The sequence below is a fragment of the Lipotes vexillifer genome, unplaced genomic scaffold, assembly GCF_000442215.2.
Source record: "Lipotes vexillifer unplaced genomic scaffold, Lipotes_vexillifer_v1.1 scaffold445, whole genome shotgun sequence".
Lineage (NCBI taxonomy): Eukaryota > Metazoa > Chordata > Mammalia > Artiodactyla > Lipotidae > Lipotes > Lipotes vexillifer.
In genome coordinates this window covers 1,041,870-1,069,807 of record NW_006774995.1, presented here as the reverse complement: position 1 = coordinate 1,069,807, position 27,938 = coordinate 1,041,870, and the positions used below count along the sequence as shown (strand labels likewise).

The 27,938-nt window shown below is 35.9% G+C and overlaps 2 protein-coding genes across 2 annotated transcripts in view; one reads left to right on the top strand and one right to left on the bottom strand.

Moving 5' to 3' along the window:
* The first annotated feature begins 186 nt into the window (after positions 1-186).
* LRRC39 (leucine rich repeat containing 39) lies at positions 187-22,495 on the top strand. Its single transcript, XM_007449609.1, has 9 exons — positions 187-342; positions 5,786-5,978; positions 11,334-11,439; positions 12,549-12,705; positions 13,276-13,412; positions 16,268-16,413; positions 17,329-17,481; positions 18,415-18,548; positions 22,244-22,495. Exons 2-9 carry the CDS (start codon positions 5,866-5,868, stop codon positions 22,297-22,299), a joined length of 1,002 nt encoding a protein of 333 aa, XP_007449671.1. The 5' UTR covers positions 187-342; positions 5,786-5,865; the 3' UTR covers positions 22,300-22,495.
* A 29-nt stretch (positions 22,496-22,524) lies between these two features.
* Positions 22,525-27,938, bottom strand: part of TRMT13 (tRNA methyltransferase 13) — a 23,868-nt gene continuing 18,454 nt past the window's right edge. Inside the window, exons 9-11 of the mRNA XM_007449608.1 lie at positions 26,274-26,348; positions 23,039-23,471; positions 22,525-22,720 (exon numbers count right to left, since the gene is read on the bottom strand). Coding sequence (XP_007449670.1) covers positions 22,525-22,720; positions 23,039-23,471; positions 26,274-26,348 — 704 coding nt within the window. The remainder of the gene's footprint in view (positions 22,721-23,038; positions 23,472-26,273; positions 26,349-27,938) is intronic.

Genomic DNA, 27,938 nt, shown 5'->3' with positions numbered 1-27,938 from the left:
AAAAGTGGAAGGACTTTCAATAGGAATTATTTTTCAGGAGCTTAGAAATAGTTACGTCTAATGGTTTTATAATACCTGCAGTACAGCATTTTGCAGTGTACGGAATGCACTCACATACTTTATCAGCTGATCCTTTGTGCAGAAGCTCCATGTGATTTTTGCTATTCTCAGCTTTGACCATGAACTAAAGTTAGAACTAGGCTGACATTACATTTCACTTGGTTACAGGCTGACTGAGGATTTTAATCATTCGGAGTCACACTGAAAACAATTCTCCCAGCAATCCACTCCTAGCTGATACACTAACTTTGGGCATGTCAGCGTTTGCATCTACCGACTGTGGTAAGTATTTTTCAAAAACATTTTTTCCCACTCTTGACATATAAATAAATTGCTGTTGATGTTTATACTGTGTCAGTATTTGCTGGAATGTACAACTAAAATTGGAATTGAATTTAAAAGTCTCTTGGAGGTTCATAGTCATTCATGTAGTTGTCCTCCTCAGGAAGATTGTTTCCCCCAGAAGCCAAGAAGTATTTCTTCTGAGATTGTATTTCTTTTGTTTTCTTTTGACTCTGGGAAGCTGACTCCTGAGTCATGTCACAGCCATGCCCACTTCACTGCCACGCGACGTGCTTTTCTTTTGTAGTAAATCAAGGTAGAGAACACAATCCCATGCCGAGGGCAGACACACATATCACTACTGACTTGTTTTCCTCAAAGGGGCATTCGTCGCTCTTACAGAAAAACAGATGGCTGACCAAAGTTTAATGGCAAACGAGGACATGAATAAGCACATGAATAGTTATATATGTCCAGGAAAATACACATTTCACTGTAGATACCTGAGATTTTAAACTTTATTACTTGATAAATAACTACTTCAAACCTGCTTACATCTGAGATGATAAATTGTAACTGGACAGGGGGTTGGATTATTAGCATAAATATCCCAAGGTTTCTTTTTTTTTTTTTTTTTTTTCTATTTGTTTTTTTTTTTCATCTGAAATTCAAATGACGTTGGTGTCCTGTATTTTTTTTTTTTTTGCGGTACGCGGGCCTCTCACTGCTGTGGCCTCTCCTGTTGCGGAGCACAGGCTCCAGACACGCAGGCCCAACAGCCATGGCTCCCGGGCCCAGCCGCTCCGCGGCATATGGGATCCTCCCGGACCGGGGCACGAACCCGCGTCCCCTGCATCGGCAGGCGGACTCTCAACCACTGCGCCACCAGGGAAGCCCCCCCAAGGTTTCTTGATGGCAAAAAGATCTTGCAGATCTGTTCCTGTTTAAATTCCACATGCATTGCTTACAGTAAGGACCTCCTCCTAATAATTTTCTGCATATTGGCACTTATACATTCATCCTGAAACGTTAAACTTTTTCCCTCTGTAATATCAACACATTTTTCTCCCTCTCTCTGTCTCTGTCCTTCTCTCACACACAAACTGCATACTTTTAGTTTAAAGAAATCAGTAATTTAGAGATTAATAATGAGAAGCAATATTATCCACCCCATTTCTATCACCCTAGAAGTAACCATTTTTTTAAATAGATCTTTATTGGAGTATAATTGCTTCACAATACTGTGTTAGATCCTGTTGCACAACAAAGCGACTCAGCCATATGCATACACGTGTCCCCATATCCCATCCCTCTTGAGCCTCCGTCCCATCTTCTCTATTCTAGCCCTCTAGGTCATCGCAGAGCACAGAGCCGATCTCCCTGTGCTATTCTGCTGCTTCCCACCAGCCAACTATTTTACATTCAGTAGTGTATATATGTCGATGCTACTCTCACTTTGCCCCAGCTTTATCCTCTCACCCCATGTCCTCAAGTCCATTTTCTATGTCTGCCTCTTTATTCCTGTCCTGCCCCTAGGTTCATCAGTACCTTTTTTTTTTTTTAATTCCATATACATGTGTTAGCATACGGTATTTGTTTTTCTCTTTCTGACTTACTTCACTCTGTACGACAGACTCTAGGTCCATCCATCTCACTATAAATACCTCAATTTCGTTTCTTTTTATGGCTGAGTAATATTCCATTGTATATATGTGCCACATCTTCTTTATCCATTCATCTGTTGATGGACACTTAGGTTGCTTCCATGTCCTGGCTATTGTAAATAGTGCTGCAATGAACATTGTGGTACATGTTTCTTTTTGAACTATGGTTTTCTCAGGGTATATGCCTGCCCAGGTACTTTTCTCCACAATGGCTGTATCAATTTACATTCCCACAGTGCAGCAGGGTTCCGTTTTCACCACACCCTTCCCAGCATTTATTGTTTCTAGATTTTTTGATAATGGCCATTCTGACTGGCGTGAGGTGATACCTCATTGTAGTTTTGATTTGCATTTCTCTAATAGTTAGTGATGTTAAGTATCTTTTCATGTGCCTCTTGGCCATCTGTATGTCTTCCTTGGTGAAATGTCTATTTAGGTCTTCCACCCATTTTTTTTTTTTTTTTTTTTTTTGCAGTACACAGGCCTCTCATTGTTGTGACCTCTCCCATTGTGGAGCACAGGCTCTGGACGCGCAGGCTCAGCGGCCATGGCTCACGGGCCCAGCCGCTCCGAGGCATGTGGGATCTTCCCTGACCGGGGCACGAACCCATGTTCCCTGCATCGGCAGGCAGGCTCTCAACCACTGCGCCACCAGGGAAGCCCCCACCCATTTTTTAACTATATTGTTTGTTGTTTTGATATTGAGCTCCATGAGCTGCTTGTATATTTTGGAGATTAATCCTTTGTTGTGTCATTTGCAAATATTTTCTCCCATTCTGAGGGTTGTCTTTTTGTCTTGTTTATGGTTTCCTTTGCTGTGCAAAAGCTTTTAAGTTTAATTAAGTCCCATTTATTTATTTTTGTTTTTATTTCCGTTACTCTAGGAGGTGGGTCAAAAAAGATCTTGTTGTGGTTTATGTCAAAGAGTTTTTTTTCCTATGTTTTCCTCTAAGAGTTTTATAGTGTCTGGTCTTACATTTAGGTCTCTAATCCATTTTGAGTTTATTTTTGTGTATGATGTTAAGGAGTGCTCTAATTTCATTCTTTTACATGTAGCTGTCCAGTTTTCCCAGCACCACTTATTGAAGAGGCTGTCTTTTCTCTATTGTATGTTCTTGCCTCCTTTGTCGTGAAGTAACCATTTTAACTATTTCAGGATTAGTTTTCAGTGGTTATCTCCATAATACATTTAGTTTTTCCAAAGGCAGTTATGCTGTGTCTTTTCAGCTTTAGACATTATCTATGGAGTTTCATTATGAAAGATGATGCTTAAATTCACTTGCACCCCCATAGAGTTATATCCCTATTTTAATTTCTCTTTTGATTGCCTTATAACTTAAATACTTAAATCTCTATTTCTTGTTCCATAAAATATAGACAGTATCTCTTGACTCCCCTACCCTCTACTTCCCCATTTCCTTCTTCCACATTCTATTAAAAGTACTTTTATTTTTATATTTTCAAGATGTACCACATTGATTACATTCTGGTTTTTAGCCATAAATAAGTCTTTGCTTTTTCATAGGTTGATTTATTTCAAAAAGTTGATTTTCATCATTCAAAAAAGGAACTTCGTACCCTTAGCAATCACTCCTATTTCCCCCTGTGCAAAGCCCCTGGTTACCACTAATCTATTTTCTTTCTTCATGGATTTGCCTATTCTGGACATTTCATATAAATGGGATTATACAATTTGTGGTATTTTGTGTCTGGCTTCTATCAGCATAATTTTACTCAAAATTTCTCCCTGATGTAGCATGTATCAGTGCTTTGTTCCTTTTTATGCCAGAATAACATTCCATTGTATGGATACACCACATTTTGTTTGTCCATTCGTTAGTTAATAGCCATTTGTTTTCCACTTTAGGGCTCTTAAGAATAATGCTACTATCAACATTCATGTACAAGTTTTTGTGTGAACATATATTTTCATTTCTCTTGAGTATAAACCTAGGAGTGATCTTTTTCTTTTTTGTACTTTCCATTTTTTTTCTATCTTTGTGTTTTAGGTGTGCCTTTTGTAAACAATACACAGGATTTTGTCTTTTATTCAACTGGACAATCTTTGTTTATTAGCCTGGAGCATTTATTAATCAGGAAAGCATAAATGATAACCACGATGAGATATCGTTTTATGTAGTAGTGTATTGGTGAGGATATACATCAGTGGGGACAGTTGTAGTAAGAGTATAAATGGGCATAATCATTTTGGAAAACAATTGGACTCTATCTTAAAAATTTGAACAGCCACATACACAGTGATCTAGCAATTCTAGTCCTGGGTATATACACAATAGGAATAATACCACTTGAGCAACAAGAAGATAAGAACAGGAATTTTACAAACAGTATTACTCATAATAGCAAAAGTCTGGGACCCAAGTATCCATATTAATTAGAATGGACAATAAACTGTCATAGTCATACATTTTGGAGATCATGGTATATCAGTGTATAAAATGCTTTTCCGGGCTTCCCTGGTGGGACAGTGGTTGAGAGTCCACCTGCCGATGCAGGGGACACGGGTTTGTGCCCCGGTCCGGGAAGATCCCACATGCCGCGGAGCGGCTGGGCCCGTGAACCATGGCCGCTGAGCCTGTGCGTCCAGAGCCTGTGCTCCGCAACGGGAGAGGCCACAACAGTGAGAGGCCCACGTACCGCAAAAAAAAAAAAAAAAATGCTTTTCCTTCTTTATGGAGCTATATAATTTCCCATGATATGCATGTACTATAATTTATTGGTGGAAAGTTATGTTGTTTCCAATCTTTTGCTGTTATGAAAAACACCACAGTGAATAACTTTGTAATATGTCATTTTACAATTGAAAATATTTACAGTATATATTCTTATGAGTGTGAATGTGGCTCTGTAAGTTTGATAGATATTACTAAAATTCTCTCCATAGAGAATATAACAATATATACTGTCACCTTTAGTGCATGAGAGTACCTTTTTTCCTATGCTGTTGCAAATTTCACTTTTTCCTTTCCAAACGTTATACCTTTCTATTTAAGTTTCTTGCATTATTGCATTCCAGTATAATGTTGAATAGAAGTGGTAATTGTGGACATCTTTGACTTCTTGAATTTTGAACAAAATAGTTAAATTAATTGTGAATCAAATTTTTTCATTATTACTAATATAATCTGGTGAAAAGTCAATACTAATATTTGTAGACAAAGAGCCTTCCATCAAATAGATCTACCATAATGTACATAACCATTCCCCTATTATTATTTTCCTCTCATTTCTGAGATTCACATCACAATCCTCAGTGTTAGATGAGTCCGGTTTGCAATTTATTTTGCACAAGAGAAAACAATACCTATATATCCCACTTAACTGAATTCCAGCTTATACATATAGCATTTAGATTAAGCAGATATACCAAGATACCTGCTTATCTTGTATATCCATTATTAAACATTTCCTTATAATTGGACACGTAAACCAGTTGCAGTTTTTCATTATTGTGAATTAATAGTAACAAAGGAAGTAGACTTGGCATCAGTTCCCCCCTCTGCCACTTATTAGAGATGAGACCTTAACCAATTGCCCACCATTTTTAGGGATCGGTTTTCTCATGTGTATTAGAGACAATAAAAGTACCCATGTCATGATATTTTTCTGAGAATTATTTAGTGAAATATGGCATGTAAAGTGCATAAAATAGTTTTGGGAATATGGAATGTGTTCAATAAAAAGCTATTATGATCATTGTGGTACTCAGTAAACATTCTGAAACATTACTGGGTTCTTTTTTCCTCTGGTACAATCAGGTCCTTTCTGAGATGGCATCTGTGATTCAGCTATTCAGAATTTAATGAAGTTGGTGACTCTGTGACAATGTGGAGAAGTCATGTCAGAAAATGTGGTTTGTACTGGGGCTGTCAGTGCTGTAAAGGAAGTTTGGGAGAAAAGAATAAAGAAATGCAATGAAGACCTGAAGCGAGAGAAGGAATTTCAACAAAAGTATGCTATAACATGTTTATTATCTTGAATTAGCAAAAATTCATAACATCCTCATTATTAAAAATAGTATTTATTAAATGCCTATTATTGAATTTGATAGAGGTTTCTGTTTACTGAAAACCCAGGAGTCTGTTCAACTTCATCAAAGTTTGATTAGTATCATTTAGTCTACTTTTCAGAGATTGTTTGTTCAACATTATATTCCCTAGGATCTAAAACAACAACTGGCAGTAGAAGGTACGGTAGATTCTCACCTATTTAAATAGCTGTGAGTTCCAGCCAGGGCCTCTGTGGATCACCTGATTCCTCTATTTGGGCTATACTTAAATAGTTTGGCTCTCACGTCCTCTGCCTCATTGATACCAACCTATCTTCCTCATTGGATATCTCCAAATTATCCTACTACTCTTGCAAGGATAGCTCCTTTCCTCATAGATTCCAGTAGCCTCCTACAGTTATCATCTGTTAGGTCTCTTTCTAAACATTAAATGGTCTTGCAACATGTACAAATATCAAACCATTATGTTGTATATCTAGATCTAGTATAATGTTTTATGTCAGTTATATCTCATTTTAAAAAATGGTCTTGTGTCAGCAAATAACAGAAAACTCAACTAAAAATGGGTTAAACAATAAGGAAGTCCTGAGGTAAGGCAATTCCAAAGCTTCAACAGTTTTAAAGACTCAGCTTCTTTTTATCAGTGTGTCCGTTTGGTCCTCAGGTTAGCTTCTCTCAGTGTCACAGGATGACTGGTATACTTCCAGGCATCACAGCCAGGCATCATTATGTTATCAGAAGAGCAGGAATTATTTATTTCTGTATCTTCTTTAAGAATGAGAAAACCTTTCTGAGGTCTCCATCAAACTTCTCCTTCACCTCTCATTGGCCAGAATTGGGTCATTAGTACACCCCTAATCCAACTACCTTCCAACTACCTAAATGAGATTGTATGATTGGTTTAGACAAATTAAGATTTATACTTGGGTAACTTGGAGGAAGTGTAAACACTTAGAAATAACTGGCATTCTCCCAGCAAAGAAGAGGGCTGGCACAGCACTGCACTGAGTCACACATTCAGGCTTTTATCTTGTTGTTCAACTGTACACAGTCTCCATTCCTTTAGGAATGGACTTTAGTCACCTCATGGCCCCAAATACATAGATACACCAACTGTGGCCAATGTACTTGATTCTAGCCAGCAGGAAGTTGCACACATGACTGTTTCTGCTAACATCTCACTAGCCAAAGCTTCATATGACCCATACCTAGCTGCAAAGGAGGATGGCTAAATGAAGTCTTGTGCCCAGTTAAATTTAGAGGATCTGTTACTGAGGAAGAAGAGGAGTAACAGATACTGGGGAGTGATAAGCAGTCTCTGCCACACATAGGTGATATTATTTTCTCCATTTTAAAGATGGAAAACCTGAAGGATAGGCCTAGGTAACTTGTCAAAGATCACACGGCTAATAAATGTGGAACTGGTATTCACTTGTATTCATACCTAAGCAATGTGACTCAGTAAGCTTATATTCACCTTAGGTCTTAAATTTCCCTAGACTGAAATGTGTAAAACTACTCTTATGACACATATTATGTTTATATTATACAATTATGACAAACTTGACTCAAGTACTCTTTTTTAAAAAAAATTTATTGAAGTATAGTTGGTTTATAATGTTGTGTTAATTTCTACAGTACAGCAAAGTTACTCAGTTATATGTGTATATATATATATATATATATATATTTTTTTTTTCCATTATGGTTTATCACAGGCTATTCAATATAGTTCCCTGTGCTATTCAATAGGACCTTGTTGTTTATCCATCCTATATATACTAGTTTGCATCTGCTAATCCCAAATCCCACCCTTGGCAACCACAAGTCTGTTCTCTGTTCTCTATTGACTTGAGTACTCTTATAAATCCTATCCACTTTTTAAAAAACTGTGGTCAGAAATCACAAGTTGGTTCTAAACTCTTGAATTTCACCTGTTATATGTGTCTAGTTAAGAATCATTTAATTTCAGCAGCTTCAAGTTTTCTCTGTACAAAACAGGCAAGGGGTAAAAATGTAATCTAATGCTTCTTCTCTCAGCTAAAAGAGGCTAAAGATTTAGCTCAAAAAGCTTTAAGTTTAAACAGAAATTGTTCTGTCTTTGGATGCCCAGTTGCCTTGAAGAAAGCAAGCACTTGGGTAAGAGTTGGTATAACAACATTGGAGAAAGTCTTTATAATAAAAGGGTTTTAGAGGAGGTAGAAAATTTCTGTTCAAAACTTTGAAAGAACATCAAGATTAAAATAAACAGTGTAGGAATTATAGAATACTAGAGCTAGAAGAGACCTTAGATATTATTTAATCCAAACCCCATGTTTTATTGGCAAGGTCCTTAGAGGTGAGATGTCTTGCCCATGGTCACCAAATTAAGTGATACATTCTGGACTTAGATCATAGTAATACAGAGCCAGAAAGAATTAATGAATCATTTAAGAGATGGAGGGCTTCCCTGGTGGTGCAGTGGTTGAGAATCTGCCTGCTAATGCAGGGGACACGGGTTCGAGCCCTGGCCTGGGAGGATCCCACATGCCGCGGAGCAACTAAGCCCGTGCGCTACAGCTACTGAGCCTGCGTGTCTGGAGCCTGTGAGCCGCAACAAGAGAGGCCGCGATAGTAAGAGGCCAGCGCACCGCGATGAAGAGTGGCACCCGCTTGGCACAACTAGAGAAAGCCTTCGCACAGAAACGAAGACCCAAGACAGCAAAAATAAATAAATTAATTAATAAACTCCTACCCCCAACATCTTCTTTAAAAAGAAAAAAAAGAGATGGAAATAAACTTGTGTAATAATAGTTAGCCTCACTCATTAAGGACAGAGCTTTTTGTATCCACAATGTCCAGCATAGTATTTGGCATATAATGGGTGCTTGATGAATTCTTTAATTGAAATTAAACGTTAGGGAATAATACACTTCATTGCCCATCATTAAATCTTGCTCTGAAATACATATATTTCAGTGAGTAATAAGTAATTAATAATCATTATGTCTACTGTTTAAATAGTTCTATTTTTATAAAACGTGGTGTAATTGAATAGATGGCAGTATACATTTTGTCTCACTTAACCACACCTGTTGGAAGCTTAGCTGTTCAGTCTAGAAGGCCACACATAGCCATTGCCACAGTGCACTTGTTAGCAGATTAATTAACTTTCAGACAAGCAGTGGATAAAAATACTCAGACTCCATAGAAATGTTTTGCAAACACAGACAGACAGCAAATATTATACTTTTAGAGATATTTGGTTTTCTGTTCATTAAAATAAAATCCTCGCTAAAGATCAGTTAATATGCAGAATTGCTAAGAATATATATTAACTCTTAGATGTCAAGAGAATTTTGGCAAATAAATATTCAAATTAATTAAACCTATCTTCTTTGATGATTGCTTATATTTCTTTATTATGTATCATTCTAATAGGCTAAAAGGGCAAAATTTCAATTCTAAACTTATTCTTTATTTTTCATACATGAAAAATTTCTAGTATAGAAATAGAAAACCTTCTGCAACCTTTTGTTAGTCATTTTTATAAGTTTGACATTATTATTATGTAAGTTTGCTATGAACCAAAAATCAATAGGATGTGCTCTAGAGTTTTGTACATTTTTATATCTGAAAAGCTAAATCTGGATATAATAGAATATAGTAATATACAATTTAACTCTGAAGTTGAAATATATCATTTGCAAGTCTTTAAAACATTTTTTATTAAATATCTATGGATTAGATATTTAATAAATGCAAGTCAAAACAACAGTGAGGTGCCACTTCACACCCCTAGGATAGCTATGATCAAAAAGATGGACACTGAGCTTCCCTGGTGGCACAGTGGTTAAGAATCCTCCTGCCAATGCAGGGGACATGGGTTTGAGCCCTGGTCCGGGAAGATCCCACATGCCACGGAGCTACTAAGCCCGTGCACCACAACTACTGAGCCTGCGTGCTACAACTACTGAAGCCCACGTGCCTAGAGCCTGTGCTCCACAACAAGAGAAGCCCCTGCAATGAGAAGCCTGCGCACCACAACGAAGAGTAGCCCCTGCTCGCCCCAACTAGAGAAAGCCCGCACGCAGCAACGAAAACACAATGCAGCCAAAAATAAAATAAATAAATACATAAATAAATAAATAAATAAATAATTTTTTTAAAAAAAAGAAATGTGACATAAAAAAAATGGACACTACCAAATGTTGGCAAAGATGTGGAGCAATCAGAACCCTCGTACACTGCTGGTGGGAAGGTAAAATGATGCAATCAATTTGGACAAAGTTTGGCAGTTTTAAAAAAGTTAAACATTGAGTTACGAAATGACCCAGCAATTCTACTCCTATGAATATACAAACTCAAGAGAAAACATATGTCTACCTGAAAATTTGTACATGAATGTTCATAGAAGCATTATTCAGAATAGCTAAAAAATGGAATTGACCCAGATGTCCATCAACTGATGAATGGATCAACAAAATTTGGCAGAATATTCTTCTTCTATAAAAAGGAATGAAGTACTGATACACATTACAGCATGCATAAACTTTGGATAAAACTATGCTACGTGAAAGAAGCCAGACACAGAAGATCATATATATAATCCCTTTTATATGAAATGTCCAGATTAGGCAAATATAGAAGAGATACAGAAAGTAGAGACAGAGATAGAAAGTAGATTATTGGTTGCCAGGGGCTGGGGGAGGGAGGAATGGGGAGTGACTGCTAAGGGCATGGGGTTTCTTTTTGAGTGCTGAAAATGTTTTGGATCAGATAGTGGTGATGGTTGCACAGCTTTGTGAATATATGAAAAAATACTGAATTGTATACTTTAAAAGGATTTTTATGGTATGTGAATTATATCTCAATAATGCTGTTACAAAAAAATCTATGGAGAGTTATGATACTTTTCAGAAACTTAAAAATAGGGCATTTATCATATTAATCATATTTATAATTCTTGAAAAATAAATTCGTGTCTGATTTCCAGACACTATCAATCAAATGTTTTTTTTTTTTTTTTTTGCGGTACGCGGGCCTCTCACTGTTGTGGTCTCTCCCGTTGCGGAGCACAGGCTCCGGACACGCAGGCTCAGCGGCCATGGCTCACGGGCCCAGCCGCTTCGCGGCGTGTGGGATCTTCCCGGACCGGGGCACGAACCCGTGTACCCTGCATCGGCAGGCGGACTCTCAACCACTGCGCCACCAGGGAAGCCCCCAAATGGTTGTTTTTGATGGGTCACTTTTTCATACAAAAGTGAATGCTACCTATGTCATTACCTGTGAACTAAAATGATTTCCTGGTCTCCTAGGCTTGTGCGAATCTGGGAAGAACGAGTGAGCTTAACCAAGCTAAGAGAAAAGGTCACCAGGGAAGATGGAAGGGTCATTTTGAAGATAGAAAAAGAGGAATGGAAGGTCAGCTTTATAGAAGTAATATTTGATTTTTTATATTTCGCATTTTGTGGGAGAGTTGAGAGAATGATTCTTAAATTATGTGCTTAAGTCTGGAATAGTTAGGAATTCTAATTTTAATAATGTACCAAATGAATTTGGGTAACATGAACTGAAAATTAATGTAACTTCACAACTTTTTATTGCAAAAATTCAACCAATGTGCTTTAACTCTGCCTAAATTTAAGTCATTTGTAATATTTCTCCCACTAATCCTTCTAATAAGCAATTTCTCATTTTCCGTAAAAAGGTGACCATCTGTTTAACAAAAATCGTGTAGCTTTTTCAAAGCAAATGCTCAACTAAAAGCAGCGGAAGGTGTTTTAAATAAAGCTTTGGCCTTAAAGTAAAAAAAAAGCAAATGCTCAGTTAAAACTTCACAAAATGGAAATGTATATTAATTTTTTTCTTAGGTCCACAACCAAATTCACATTATCTCCTCTTTCACTCTCTCTCTCTCTCTCTCTCTCTCTCTCTCTTCTCTCTCTCTCTCTCTCTCTCACACACACACACATAGTTGCTTAATTACATTAGGGCTACTCTAAGTTTGACAAGGGCCACCTCTATCCCTCGAGTGGAAAAGGCATAGAGTTCAGAATAGTTGAAACTTTTAAAATTCTTAAATTAAAAGGAAATCTGCTTAAGAAAACTAAACTATTTCCAAACAGAATGGGAAGAGAAGTTTGAATTGATTAGAATGATCTTTTTGTTTCTCTATAATTTCAATTAGCCACCATATTCTCATGTTCAGTAACATATGTACTCTAGTTAAGCCTAATGAAATAGAATCTTTAGAACACAGCTCTATGTGTGTGCAATATTGACTGAAATATGTTATTTCTGTTTATGTTATTATGATTGGGGTTTGAAGGTTTAGCACCCGCCAAAAAAGGAAAGTTCTTAAAACTTAGAAGTAGCACAAAGTATTTGGAAATATAACCCATTAAAGAAAAAATATTCCTAAGTTCTTTTACAAATCAAATAGTATCTCTACAGTCATATTTCTGTATGTCATGATACTAAAATAATTTAAGTAATATAGTAACTCTTTCATTTTTTTTACTTGAGTTTAGACCCTCCCTTCTTCTCTACTAAAACTAAATCAGCTACAGGAATGGCAACTTCATAGAACTGGCTTGGTGAAAATTCCTGAGTTCATCGGAAGATTCCAGAATCTTATTGTGTTAGATTTATCTCGAAACACAATTTCAGACATACCTCGAGGAATTGGTAAGGAAAATTGCTTTTATTCCTGTGTTTTTCACTGATAATTTTTTTTTGATACATGGAATAAGGATCTCATCTTTATATAGTCCTGAATCTTAAAATTTTAAACATCTAGTCTAAACTGAAGCTTCCAGGGGATTCAAGCTTCTGGATTTACTGAGGTGATTCAAGATGAGATTTCAATGCAAGAGAAGTCTCTTTGGAAATAATATTGTGTAGATTCTGGAAACAATATTGTTGGTTTGGTTATTCCTCCTAGAAGGGAACAAATTGAAGACAAGAAAGAAAATTAGAAATAATTCCTTAAATGAGGGAAAAAAAATCCCCAAATGGAAAATTAGTCAGGATATAGTATAGATAAAACAGAATGAAAAAAAAAATTTTTGTCTATAGCACTGATAAATCACCAGCTCTTTATCTGAAGAAGGGGCAGGATACATAGTGGGAAAAAGGAAGAGCCTAAGTGTGAATTTGCCAGTATGAAATGGGCAAGTAAGTTATGCTGTAATACTTAATAACTGGAAACATTATTTTATATCACTCTGCTCTTTACTGTGTATTGTTTTCCCTTAGGACTGCTCACTAGACTTCAGGAACTGATTCTTAGTTACAACAAAATCAAAACTGTCCCCAAGGAACTAAGTAACTGTGCCAGCTTGGAGAAACTTGAACTTGCTGTTAACAGAGATATATGTGATCTTCCACAAGAGGTCAGAATGATATAAATACTTATGATTTTATTTTCCTTCTACTGGTGGTTTACTTCTCCACTGCATGATCATTAAAAATAACACTAATGGAAAAATGCTATAAATTTTATTTCAGAAAATGTTTAGTGAAACCCATTTCCTATTATTATAAAGCATGTTTTTAATTAGAGAAAGATTTATTTAGCATAAAAAGCTATTTCTATTATTGTCAAAGTACTGACATCATTAGTGATCTCCTTGAAGGCCAGAGTGAGAATCTTACTTATTTCAATTCCCAGAATTGAAGGTACAGCCTAGGTTGTGGACGTTACTTAATGCCTATTGAATGAATAAATGATTATCATAAAGCACAATGTGGTGACAGAAAAACTCTTTTGTTTATTAGTTAGTTTTTATAGGTGATCAGCTTTTGAGATAGAGGTAAAGTAAAAAGACATGAATTCTTCAGTTTAGGAAAAGTGTTTGCTAGCTTCCTAGGCTCTACCAAGTAAAGCAAGGCAGTGGGCTTGGAAAGCCCTCAAACTTTGATTTGGTATGATATCTTGTTCTTGGTAAGACCAAACTGATCATAGAGATATAGACATTCCTATTATTTTTCAAGCATATTTAAGGCTCTTAGAACCAGCAAAGGAAATTTCCATGGTGCTTTGCCTTGAAAACAATGATTTCACAAGATAAAAGTTAAGAAAAATAATAAAACTCAAAATAAAAGACTATTCCCCTTTCCCACTTTATCTTGGTAAGAATGTCACTTTCCTCCCCAAACCAGTAAACATGCACGAATTATTGTTGCTCTTGCAAGTGAAACATAGTTTCTATAGCTATATCCATCTGATCTTATAATAGTTCAGTTTAGTGAAATGTATACACTTGATTATGATGAAAATCATGATCACAGGGACAATTTCTTTCTATCTAAAAGAGGGCCAATAAACATTTTATTTCTAATTTTTAATTATTGTGATTTTGTTTCTAGCTTTGGTTCCATCACTAAAAAGCTATGTGAATTTGGGCATGTCTCTTAACCTGTCTTTACCTTAATGTCTTTACTTAAAAAAATACGTTTTATAGGAACAAATAGTGAACTGAGATCTTGAGCCTGGAATTATTTCCAAGTGTGGCCTTTAAGTAGCTGTGAGGCCTTGAACACACCACTTTACATAACTAGGTCTCAATTTTCACATATGCAAAATTAAGACTTAGATTATAATGGTTTTAATATCTTTCTTCAAGCTTTTAAAACCAAAGAGTTCTAGTCCCACTGAGAAATCTGCAACAGGAGACTTAGCTCTCAGCCATTAAATTACACACACTGTAACACACAAACAAATTTATGCTAACATAAAAACAATCTTTTTATACACTATTCTGAATCATTTGAAAATTTTAAAAGTCTGATGACAAGTTTTGAAAAGTGTTTTATTCATGACGAATTATACAACTAGGGAAATATCACCTACTAAATGGAAAACTGTTTTTTTGCATTACCCATAAAACACTGTATTTGTGCATTTTTTGAGGTGTTAAAGTTGTGGAATGAATCTGAATGTGCCCTGAGTTAGAAATAAAACAGAACTTGCCTAGCTAAATGGAGAGTCTTTTGTAAAAGTTAACTAAATTCTTACATTTTGAAATTTTCACTACAGAGGAAAGAGAAATTTAGAAATTTTGCAGCTTTAGGTCCACGAAAACTTGAGTGCACATCATAGCTCCATCATTTCTAGTCACATGGCCTCTCTAAACCATTTTGTCCATAAAAGGGAAAAAAGGTACTCACCTTGTAAAGTTGATGAATAAACTAGAGCTATATGCATCAATGTGAATACATATAAAGACTGATATTGAGAGAAAAAAGCAAGTTAAAGAAAGATAAGTACATTATCATCATCTTTAAATAAAATTCAAAAACATATAAAAAGATAATTTTGTTTATGAAAAATACACATAATAGTAATATATAGAGAGAACTATATAGAAAACATATATTTATGTATAGTAATAAAAACATTTTAAAAATGCAGGGGAATAATAGATACCAAATTCAGGATAGAGTTATCTTCAAAGAGGAAGAAGGGAGAAGTACATTGAGGGCAGTCATATTGATATATTTGTTTTCTTAAGCTGAACACACTGGCGTTGTTATATAGTCTTAATAAATGTTTTATTGATGTTTTCATTTAAAAAATAGAATTACCAAACAGTAAATTCTATGACTGAGATAACGTTATGTAAAGCAACAGGCACAGGCTTCCCTGGTGGCGCAGTGGTTGAGAGTCCACCTGCCGATACAGGGGACACGGTTTCGTGCCCCGGTGCGGGAAGATCCCACATGCCACGGAGCGGCTGGGCCCGTGAGCCATGGCCGCTGAGCCTGCGCGTCCGGAGCCTGCGCTCCGCAACGGGAGAGGCTGCAGCAGTGAGAGGCCCGCGTACCGCAAAAAAATAAAAGCATCAGGCACAAAGAAAGGGGGTTAACAAAAGTAACTATTATTCTGAAGTTTGGGTTTTCCCAAGAAAATCTCAACTGCTAGATAAAAGGAAAACATAACATATATTTACTCCCAGAAAGAAAAAAAAAGCTTCTGCCAGGCAGGTGCTATAAACCCTGGAGCTTGGTTATTTTGAAAGATTAGTTTTCTTTGAATAGATGAACTTTCTATGAGAGAGTTTTTCATTTATCTGGAGGTTATTTAGCATTATTGTTATCTCAAATTTGTTGTGGACTGCTGTGACTAAATAAAGTGCAAGCATCATGTATACAATCCTTGATGTGATATATCTCCTTTACCATTGTGGGTGTTCTAGTAGTTTACGTTGTTGACATTTATTTTGAAAAACCTTGCCTTCCTCTTCAGCTCAGCAACTTGTTAAAGCTTACTCACCTTGATCTGAGTATGAACCACTTTACTACAATCCCTCCTGCTGTGTTGAACATGCCTGCCCTTGAGTGGCTTGATATGGGAAGCAACAGACTTGAACAACTTCCTGATACTGTAGAAAGGTAACATAAATAACTTTTTTTGCTACCAAGAGATGTGTTGAAGCTCTCTATGATAAATAAGAAAGAATAAACAAAACATAGGGGACCCCAAGCATAATCAATCACAATAGATCCATTTAGTTCCAAATAATGTATGCTACTTTTTAACAGAATATATTCATGTACTCCAAATTTAAAAAAAAAAAGGGTTTTGAGGAATTCCCTTGTGGTCCAGTGGTTAGGACTCAGCGCTTCCACTGCAGAGAGTCGGGTTTGATCCCTGGTCAGGGCACTAAGATCCCACAAGCCACGTGGTACAGCCAAAAAAAAAGAAAAGGGCGGGGGCGGGTTTGGGAGAGAAAAACTGGCTATCCGACTTGAACAAATTGACAAGAATAGGCCACAGCAATAACAACATTGCTTAGTGCATGCCAGGCACTTCTGTGCACTTTAAAAACACTGAGGAAACTAAAGTAGAGATGATATTAAGTTGCTCAAGATCACAGTTAGTAAGTGTGCCAGTTAGGATTTGAACCCAGGCACCCTGGCCCCAGAGTCCATGCTGTTAACCATTATGCATACTTGCCTTGCCCTAAATGGGCATATTAATAATTTCTGAGTTTCCTCTTAAGACTCTAATTCAGATTAGATAGCATTTTAGCAGTTCTTCTGCAAGAAATCCTGAGAATAGTGAAGAATTCTAGAATACATTGATTTAATTTCTACCATTACATGATGAGAGCTATACGGTAGATAGAGGTTAACTCCCTTGTTATAGTCTCCCTAAAATCAGGAAATGTGAAGTCAGTTAACTCAATATGTATACTGGTTAAAGGACATGTTATACAAGATGACATTTAAAAAAATTTTGGGTTAATAAGAACCAGGGTTTTCATATTATATGTGATTAATCACAGGAAACTCTTAATTCTTCAGAATGCAAAGTCTGCACACATTATGGCTCCAACGGAATAAAATAACATGCTTGCCAGAAACAATCAGCAATATGAAAAATCTGGGTACTCTTGTTCTCAGCAACAATGAACTGAAAGATATTCCAGTGTGCATGGAAAAGATGACCAATCTAAGGTAAAAGTTGTAGACACAGAACTGACATGTTCCTTTCTGGCTACAGAACAAAGTAATATAAAGAAATTGTTATTAACAGATTTGAGTTCTCATTCACATAAATGAATACATTTAAAAATCTTTTCCAACTTTGAAATTCTGTAATTTATAAATAGGATTAATATAATACTGGTCTAAATTATTCAAGAAAGAATCCTTGAAACTAAAGCCATACTGGGATTTATCAGCTTTAAGGAATGCCCTGTGTTGGTGACATTTTCCTGAAAATCATCTTTATAACTGCTAACAAACTTTATCCACGATATAGTTGTATCCACAATAAACCAAAACCGTAAGAATAGTGATTATTTTCCTCCTAAATAACTACAGATGGACAAGGCAATTATGTTAGAGGTAAATATAACTTTTTACTAAGTTAATTACTAACAGAACTCCCTCAAATAACTTCCAAAACTTAATTTCCTGACAGTGAGCATAAGACGTGAGAATTCACACCAAATCCCACAACTTTCATAACAAAATCATTCATTTACTTATTCAGCAACTACTGAGCCTTGTACTAGATGGTGACGATACAATGATAAATAAGACATACTTTATAAAATATGCAGAAAATTTAAGTTCATAGCATTAATTGTATATTTGAGATGCATTAGGGTTGCTCTTGGAAGTTAAACGCACATTAAACATATGCTATGGACTAATAGTTGCTTTTACAAGCTTGGAAAATAAGTTGTCTAAAGCTAATATTTTTTTCTTCTAGGCAAGAAATTTAAAGATTCTTGGGATATATCACATCTCACCAAGATGTTCAGTTACTGAAACCAGTTAAAATAAGAGTAATTTAGTATATAACACCTGATCTTTCTCCAGGAAAATAAATGTACACTTCTATGGCACCTATAAAAATACTGTTTTTTGGTGAACTGCTAGGTTTGTCAACTTCCGAGACAACCCACTGAAATTGGAAGTAACACTTCCTCCCGGTGAAAACATAGACGAAGAGGAACGGGAATTATTCGGCCTTCAGTTTATGCACATGTACATACAGGAGTCACGGAGAGCAGGTATGAGATTTGTACATAACACAGGTTAAGAATTTTTAGTAGAGGAATGCATATATATATATATAAATTCCTTTATAGACTTTTCGTTCCATCTTACCTTTTGTCAAATTCTGGTCTCTTTGTTAATATTGTTGAAGCAAAAAAAAGTGAAGTTCTAATCTGTTCATGATTTTGATAAAGGCTTGGAGAGAAGGGTTGTAACGATACTGAAAATCTTTTGAGTCAGGAAATAAACTTCTTTGGTCAAGCACTTGAAGCATGACCAAGTGAATGAAGATGTAGTTCTTAAAGCTTCACTACCTCATTCTATCAGTTTGTCATGTCAGTTTAGTCATGAACACCACCTTCCCTGCCATTTCCTCTTTTTCTACAATAATCCACAAATAGCAAAAAGAAATATTTTGACTAGGAATGAAAAATATTTTGCTACTGTGCCTAGGAATGAAAAATATCAAGAGAACATAGATTTTAGCCAAGTTAAAATGTGAGTTTTTGATATATAGACTTCAATCACTTTTATTTCTGATAATTTAGAATTAAAACCTCTTTTTTGTTGTTTTTTTAACTAAGGAAGGAATGACTTTAACTTAACCCAAGATTAGGGGAAGAGGACAAAGAGCATAACTCTCTGTTAATAAAAAAAAATAATAGGGCTTCCCTGCTGGCGCAGTGGTTAAGAATCCGCCTGCCAATGCAGGGGACATGGGTTCGATCCCTGGTCCTGGAAGATCCCACATGCTGCGAAGCCATCGCAATGAGAAGCATGTGCACCGCAATGAAGAGTAGCCCCCGCTCACTGCAACTAGAGAAAGCCTGTGTGTAGCAATGAAGATCAAACACAGCCAAAAATAAATAAAATATAAATTTAAAAAAAACAGCTTTATAAAAAAAAATAGTATAGTAATGGAAAACATGGTTTTATAATTCACTAAAATGTGAAGAATTTTTGAGTTAAAAGGTAGAATTTAGTTACCTCTTCAAATAGTTACTTTGAAGAGCAGGTATAATCTGAGCAAACAGATGTGAGAGTATTTTCAGCTGGAGAATATATTTTTACCAACATCCAATAGAGGTCATTAGATCTGTTGTAGCAAGGTCACAGAAACAGTAACATGGAGGTTAGACTGGAGGAAGATATGTAAAGCTGCAATAGTTTGGGGCCTAGGTTTGAAAAGTACAGTATAAATATATAAAAGCCACGTAGGAGACAGAATTGATGACTGAAGATGAGAAGAGGGAGGAGTCCAGGATGAATCTGTTTTTGGCTAGAGCAACTGGATGAATGGTGATGCTGAGGTGGGGAAATGAAATATAGAAGCTGGTTTGGTGGTAGAAGTGGAACAGGAGCTTCAGTTTTAACAGTAAATTTGATATATCTGTGGGACATGCAGGAAGAGGTAGTTGTGTAGATCAATCTAAAGTTCAAGGAGTTTGCTGAACCTGCAAATTCTGCAGGTCGAGAAACAGCTATAATGCATATCCCATGTATTCACTGTCTCATGTAATCTTAAGGGAAATAAGGAAGGTTGGGGAAAACAATAATCTTGGTACAGCTGGCATGTTGAAGAACAACCTTATCTTCCCATAGAGGACTTGGTATCATTGTCAGAAACATTCATTGGGCCACAGGACTGTATCAGTATAATTGTGTGTGTGTGTATGTCTTATGAAATATAACAGAGATAATGCCTGTTGTAGCATAGATTTTATTTCTGGGCATAAATTGTTCAATGAAGCAAAACAGATTGTATAACACAAATTAGCATTGCCTAACTGAGTAAAATCAGGTTAATTATTGAACGACGTATTATTATCTTTTATGTTCTCTTGATTTGGGGGCATGAGTAGCTAATTTAAACAAACTACCTTATTTTAATAATATTTGACATAGAACTTATAACAAGAGAAAAAAGGTTACAACTTAAACAGAGATAATAAAACCAAGTCTGCCTATTTCATTAAAAATATTGTTATGAATTACTACTATTAAATACGGTTAATATTTATTGAGTACTTACTCTGTACTTAGAACTGTTCTAAGCATTTTAATGTGTTATTTCATTTAATGCTCATAACAACCTTGTGAGGTATTATTATTATCTTCATCATGCCCATTTTAAGTGGGGAATTGAGGCACAAGGAGATCAAGTAGTAGCGTTGGGATTTGAACCTAGGCAGTCTCATAAGACATGTAAGATTAAACTAGTGGTAGAAAGGTCAGAAACTAAAAATGAGCTAGACTTCTAATTTATAATTAAGGTAATCACAGACCTACAAATAATAGTTACCTAAGAATATCATTATAATATCTACAATCAGTAATTCTGTATCTTTGTCTTGGCAAATGTACAATGATTAATTTTTACAAATAAGGCAGAAATAAACCAAGGATAAGATGAGGAAAAGACTAACAGTCTTACCATATGTTTGGTTTAATGTTTTCTTGTGCATAGAAACTTCTTATGAGCTAAACGAGGCCCGAAAGTGAGGTTTTTGGTATCATTATCTAATTTCTACTTCATTCCAAATTATTTTCCCAAACAGGAGAGAATATATTTGTTCTTGTATATGTAAAAATGACCTTTTAAAAGATGACACCTAATTAACTTCAGAAGTTATTTGCAAATTTCAATTTAATTTGTAATTAGGCTTACAAGTATCTTTTTGGAAGTTCTCACTAGATAATTAACTAATTAAAAAAATGAAGTGAAATAGTTTTTTTCCTTGAAAAATATCTTTTTAGGGGATTCCCTGGTGGTGCAGTGGTTGAGAGTCTGCCTGCCGATGCAGGGGACATGAGTTTGTGCCCCGGTTGGGGAGAATCCCACATGCTGCAGAGCGGCTGGGCCCGTGAGCCATGGCCACTGAGCCTGCGCGTCTGGAGCCTGTGCTCCGCAGCGGGAGAGGCCACGACAGTGAGAGGCTCGCGTACCGCAAAAAAAAAACAACAAACAAAACAAACAAAGATCTCTGTAAACTACCATGCTTCTCTTTCTTACTCATCTTCATATTTTTATGGTCACTGCTTCTTTCATTCAAAATTGTCTTATGTCCGCCTATTGCTGTTTAGACCGAGTCTGGGGTATAAAGTACTCAGTTACAGTCTATGAACAGGAATCACCTCTTTCTTGGCTGATTTCCTGTATTGAACTTCATGTTTCATGAAGGTGGAAGGCTGGAGTTTCTTCATCTTTATATCCCCGGAGCCTCGTACAGAGTCAGTGCTTAACATTGATTGTTGGATGAATGCATCTTTGTGGGGCCGGGACACACAAAAAAAAAAAAAAAAAAAAAAAAAAAAAAAAAAAAAATATATATATATATATATATATATATATATATCTTTTTAGTTTTGGTGTCTGTCATGGACAAATTCTGATAATATTTAAACACAGGTATGGCTCTTGAAATCTGAAGGTGAATTCATTAATTGACTGTGAACATCTCTGAATTTGTTTGCAGTAGAAACAAATAATCACAATTAATTATTCTTTCCATATCTGCCTGGACAAAAAATCCATACATAAACCCACTTCTCAGATTGGTCCTTGTTATAAACTGACAATTGATTATTACATCTTGAACTTCGAAAATAAAAAGTATTAAATAAAACCAAAGGAAAGTAAGTTTCCAAAATTAATGCAAATAGAAAGTTAATGTGCTAGTTACATGTTAACATGTTATGTGTGTTTCAGGTAACCAAGTCAACTGCTCTACTACTTTACCAAACTCTATAAATGCTGATGGATAATATAATTCAAGATGCCCTGCTGAAGAGGATTACTTTGGGAATTTGGTGAATTCTCTAATGTTTGGACTTCTAAAGTAAAAAACAAAGCCATTACCAAAGTTCAACGAGGCCACATTTTTTAAAGTTCATATTATCTGCTATTTAAATTATATTTTCATGAATATAAAAATACAATTAAAAAATTTTTTTGGTGGAAGACAGATGTTGTTCAAAATTTCTTTTCCATTAAGCAGTTGTTTCTGGTGATGAAGAATGATTTGGTAAAGCAGTTAACAATACATTTTCCAAAGACACCAGAGGGTCTGTATAATACTGTAAAGCGGGATTGAATCCTTTCTGTTGTAAATAGTTGATTCGGCCTTGGTCAATCAGCAATTTACAAAGATGCCCTATTTTCTTCTTTTCTTCAACATTAAGAAACCTAAATTGAATAAACACACACAACACATTGTTAAAATTCTGTAAAACCTTATAACAAATTATTTTAGTCTTATTCATTGATAAGCTGCTAAATAACCCACAACATACTATGTGCTATGGCCCATGCTCCCAAGATACTTTTTATTAATGCCACAATTAAAGTGTGTATATTTTAACTTATTCTAAAATTAGTAAAATATATATATATTTTTAGTAAAATATATTTTCATGAATGAATTTTTGGTAATATTCATCTAAAAATATAGTAATAATAAAGTATTTCTGCCCTAGTGTTGTGCATTTCAAAGTAGTCACTTACCCAGGCAAACTCTCAGTGCTGTCATCTGTGATTCTGTATCCTCCATCATCATGCTCTTCACTGCCATCATTCTGTTTATCTTTTCTTTTTGTGGAGCTATTTGAAGCTTCCAAAGATGTTTTTTGCATCCCACAAGTCGCCCAACTACTCATTCGCTGGAAATAGTGGAATTCCACTGCTCCAAGGCCTAGAGCCCTGAAATATTCTTTGCCCACATAATGTCTCCAATCACACCTGTGGTGACAACAGAGTGCAATAACAATGCCAGCCACAGGGGTCCACTTCTCTGGGATATTTTTTTCATTTCCTTCCTTGGCCAAAGTGTTAATTTCTTTTTCTGTTTTATCATTCTTTACGCGTTTGGCTAAAGGTTCTTCATTCCTTTCCTCACAACTGGCAGCATAGGTTTCAACCAAACATCGTAATGCAAGATCTGCAAACACAATTATGTGGCCCCCCAAACCACATCATCTTTAAAAATAAGTATTTTTTACATTTATTAGGCAGTATGGTTTTTAAAAGCCCAACAAAACTTACTTAGCTCTATACTTGTACTAATTCTTTCATGTATTATCAACTTTGTTCATATTTGCCCTTTTCTCATTATTGTACCATTTTCTCTAATGATTTATTCTGCATAAAGTCAACTTCCCCCAAAAAACTGTGTGAAGCTTAAGATCTAAAATAGGTAAAACTTTTTGTCCAACTACTCAAATTTGCTCTCATTTCTCCTACCCTTGTTAAGGAAATGACTTGTATAGAAAAAATTTATGTCTCTACATTTAACATTCCAGGGAAGTTTTGAGCTTAAAGAAAAGAACCCAAAGAAAGAAAGAGGAAAGGCATTGGCTAAGCATCTGCTAAGTTGATGTTAGGTGTCAGTCTTGAAATGTAAGATGTTCACAGCAAATAGTGAAGAGTTGAGAAGAGTGGGGTCAGAAGGTGGAAAGTAGGCCTTGCTGAGTAGCCTTACTATAGTTATACATTCATTCAGCAAATAGTTACTGAATGCTTTTCATGTGCAAGGCTTTGTGGATGTATGATGATTAATAAACACAAACTTAGAGAAAAGTGAACTCTATATTAAAATGAAAAATTTATAGTCCACTTAAAAACTAAACAAATGGGTTTTTGATGATTATGATAATTTCCCACTGATGACTGCTATATTATTGACAATACTGGAAAGACTCCAAATATATGCTGTAAAATCCACATTTTCTGTCTGATTAGAATGTCACACTGTGTTTGATCAATCAAAAACATACGTATTTTTAAACTTTATTATCCCAAGATGTCACAAGTGAATAGTAAATGATCTGATATTTTACTAGTATATATGGTACAATATATGAATTTAAGTCAACAAACTATCAGGAACGTGTTATCTGGAGAAGGCGATAGCTGATCTATTATTTTATAAACTATTATTTTCTGACAAAAGATATTCAGTCACTGTTTTACTTATATTGGAGTTAAGTAAATGGTTTTCAGAAATGGGGATAATCAGAAAAATTATTAAAAGAATGAAGTTATTTTAGAATCAGAAGGAGCTTTAGCAATCCATCTCAACCCCCTCCTTTACAGAGAACTTGAGGAACAAAGCCACGTACCTAGAAAGGGACAAGGAAACACAGCACATTTGTGGCCAAGATTATTTATTCATTCAAATAATAAATAAATAAATGAATTCTGAACAAATTCATTCAGAATTAGATATATGAACAGAAAATTAATATACAATGAGCTCCAGCTATGCAGAGGCAACTATGATAAACACTAAGAAGTAGTATCTTATTTAGGGAGGTTCCATGAAAGTGGTGACAATGAGCTGATGAAGGAGTAGAAATTGATCAGTTTAGAAACGGACACATTATAGTATATGGGAAGGGTTAGAATGTATAGACCAATAGATACAGAGGCAGAAAGTGGCAAAGAGAGGAAGGCAGAGGCCAGATTAAGACTAGGATGTCATGTTAAAGAGCTTAGACTTTAAGGTGTAAGTGACTGGGAGCTACTGAATAGTTTTAAGAAGGGGAAAGACACATTAGGTGTGTGGAAGATGGGTCTGAATATTAGTATTTAAAGGACAAGTAGTGGAAAGACACCATGAGATATACAGGAAGAATGGCACAGATGTAGGGGAAGAACCAGGAAAGAATGTCACAAAAGAGAAGAAAACAGAATTTCCAGAAGGGTAAGCAATAATAGCAGAGATCTTTTCATTAAGATGATGATAGAGTGATGAAGGGAGAATTCAGATAGAGTGAATCAAGGAGGGAAAAAATGTGTGGAACAATGAGAAATGGCCAGTGTAGATAAGATTTCTGAGAAACTTGGGTTAGATGGGTAGGAGTAAAGGAGCATTTTTTGTTTCCTCCCCAGGATAGAACTGGCTTACTTCAGAAGGCTTTTATGAGAGTTAAATGAGATAAGGTACATGAAAATCATCTAAAAACTATGAAGGACAACACATATATAATACTTAAAGTCATCTCCAGCCAACTTGAATAACTCTTATGGAGGCTCCAAGTTCCCCATATGGGTAGACATGAAATTAGCGGAAACCAGAAGAAGATGTAACAATAGTTAACATTTATTGAGCACTGATATGTGCCAGACACTTTATATGTAAACTGGCAAATTATATGTTGTTATCCTCATTTTACAGACGAGATAACCAAAGCTCAGAAAGGTTAAGTAACCTGCCAAGGTTATACAGCAAAGTTGAACCCTGTACTATCTGATTTCAAAGCCCATGTTCTTTCTACTTTATCATGCTACATCCGATGGATCCAAGTGCTAAGGCACATCTTCATGTTTCCGTTTTTGTTTTCCCTAGAATCCTGATACATAATCATCTTCTAGTGGGAGAAGTTTCAGAGTCCTTCCCAAGCAACTCCTCTAAAAAAATGAGTAGCTTCTGGGATAGAATCATACAGTTTCCATAAATGATTTATTTCCTTTTTGGTTGAAGTATAACCCAACGAACTTTAAGGTTCCATATGACACAGTATTTACACGTAAAACTCTTTAATTCATCCTGCAAAATGGCCAAAATGAGCAGATAAGTAGGAAAGCTCTAAATCTGATATAATACAGGGCCAGTGCTACTATGAAAATTAATCAGTTGCAAACAAAGGATAAAAACTACTGAAAAGAGACTCTTTAAATATTTGAGACCATGTTAAGCTAAAAATGTGTTCATCTCGACATTATTAGTATGTTTACATACCTGTTGCCACACCACACAGATGTTTTCCAATTCCTACCACAGGTAGTTTTTCTTTGCTTAGCAAAGGAATCTTGTCTGAAATAAAAGGAAATGAGAACTAAGTTAGCTCTCTTGTGAATTAAGGCATTAAGTGGCCTCCCAAAGAGAGAACTAATTAGAATCTTTGAATTTTAGGGCTGAAGGAAACACAGACAAAAAATTCTCACTTTATAGCTTAGGAATAAGAGGCTCAAAGATGTAGTGACTTGATAAGTAACACAGATGGCTACGGACATAGCCAGAATCAGAGTTAAAAATTTTTCTGTCTTCCTTTTCTTCCCACCTCGCCCCCAGCTGGTTCTTTACTCCCGAGTTAATTTCTTAACTTTTAGGCCAATGCTATTTCTTCTATACTGACTCAGGACTTTACCCTGTAGAAGCCTTATTTTGCTAAATATTATTACCCATTGATAGAAGGACTCAAAAGTTTCCTTACTAGATTTATTTTGCATAACTAATATGAGTGATAAATACATATAATACAGCCGACACTTTATATTATAGAATACTATACTCAATATTATAATCAAACTAAAGATATAGCTTTCATTATATCTTGATAATCAAGGATAAGATATTTTAGCTTTCACACTGTTCTGAATATGAATAAAAGAAAATATTCATAATAGTTGTATAAAAATAAAATAAAAAAAGACATCTACAAGGTAATGCAGTAAAATGTAATATATCACAGTTATGGCTTCCATTTTTTCCTCCCTATTCATTTTCCTTTTTCTAAGATTCTGAAATGAAAAGTATGTTTCCCCCTACAAATCCAGCTACAGCGCCCAGCACAGTGAATTGTCCAATGGAGGTCCTTAGTAAATATTTCAAATTCTTTGTTGCTTGCTTTCAGATGGTATCACATACTAGGAGAAGAAACTGGTACCAACTGGAATAGTTTGCCTGTGTAAGGTGGTTCAAGAAACTTATCCTCAATCAGGGTGAAGAGAAAGGTTGTCTAAGAAAGCCCTTATGGAATTGGGGGCATCAGGAACCTTGGAAGTAGAGCTGAGTTAGTTACTGATAACAGAGTGTGCCTGCAGAAAGTCTATTTAACAAGTAATCAGATCCTCACCTCATAGCCACCTAGTGACTACCTCTTTACCAACTGGTGGAAAACTGTAGGTTAATTCTCTCAAACAAGTAAAACAGGAGGTCACTGGGTTGAAGGACAATAGGAAGTTGATAGTTGAAGTGTGGTAAAATAGCAGGATTAAGTGAGTGAGTACGAGTATAGATTAAGCTCTTACTTGTCACTGGGTCCCAGAATGTTAGTAATCAGACCTTTACCCTCTAGGCAGGTGATCAGGAGAGTCTTCTCTGGGGAACCTGACCAGCCCAAGAGGAAAGATCGCGTTCTAGACAGGTCATTCCAAACTGGAGCTCAGAGTCAACAACTCCACCTGAAGACTCAGAGCTCTTAGTCCCTCAGTCCTCACTATGAACACACCATCAAAAAGCACAGATGTTTGGGGCTTCCCTGGTGGCGCAGTGACTGAGAGTCCGCCTGCCGATGCAGGGGACATGGGTTCGTGACCCAGTCCGGGAAGATCCCACATACCGCAGAGCGGCTGGGCCCGTGAGCCATGGCCGCTGGGCCTGCGCGTCCGGAGCCTGTGCTCC

Bases quoted from the DNA above. Each gene is read 5' to 3' on its own strand.
- LRRC39 (XM_007449609.1), top strand. From the start codon at position 5,866: ATGTCAGAAAATGTGGTTTGTACTGGGGCTGTCAGTGCTGTAAAGGAA. The intron at 16,414-17,328 runs GTAACATAAATA...TTAATTCTTCAG, and splicing joins CTTCCTGATACTGTAGAAAG to AATGCAAAGTCTGCACACAT. The intron at 17,482-18,414 runs GTAAAAGTTGTA...GTGAACTGCTAG, and splicing joins GAAAAGATGACCAATCTAAG to GTTTGTCAACTTCCGAGACA.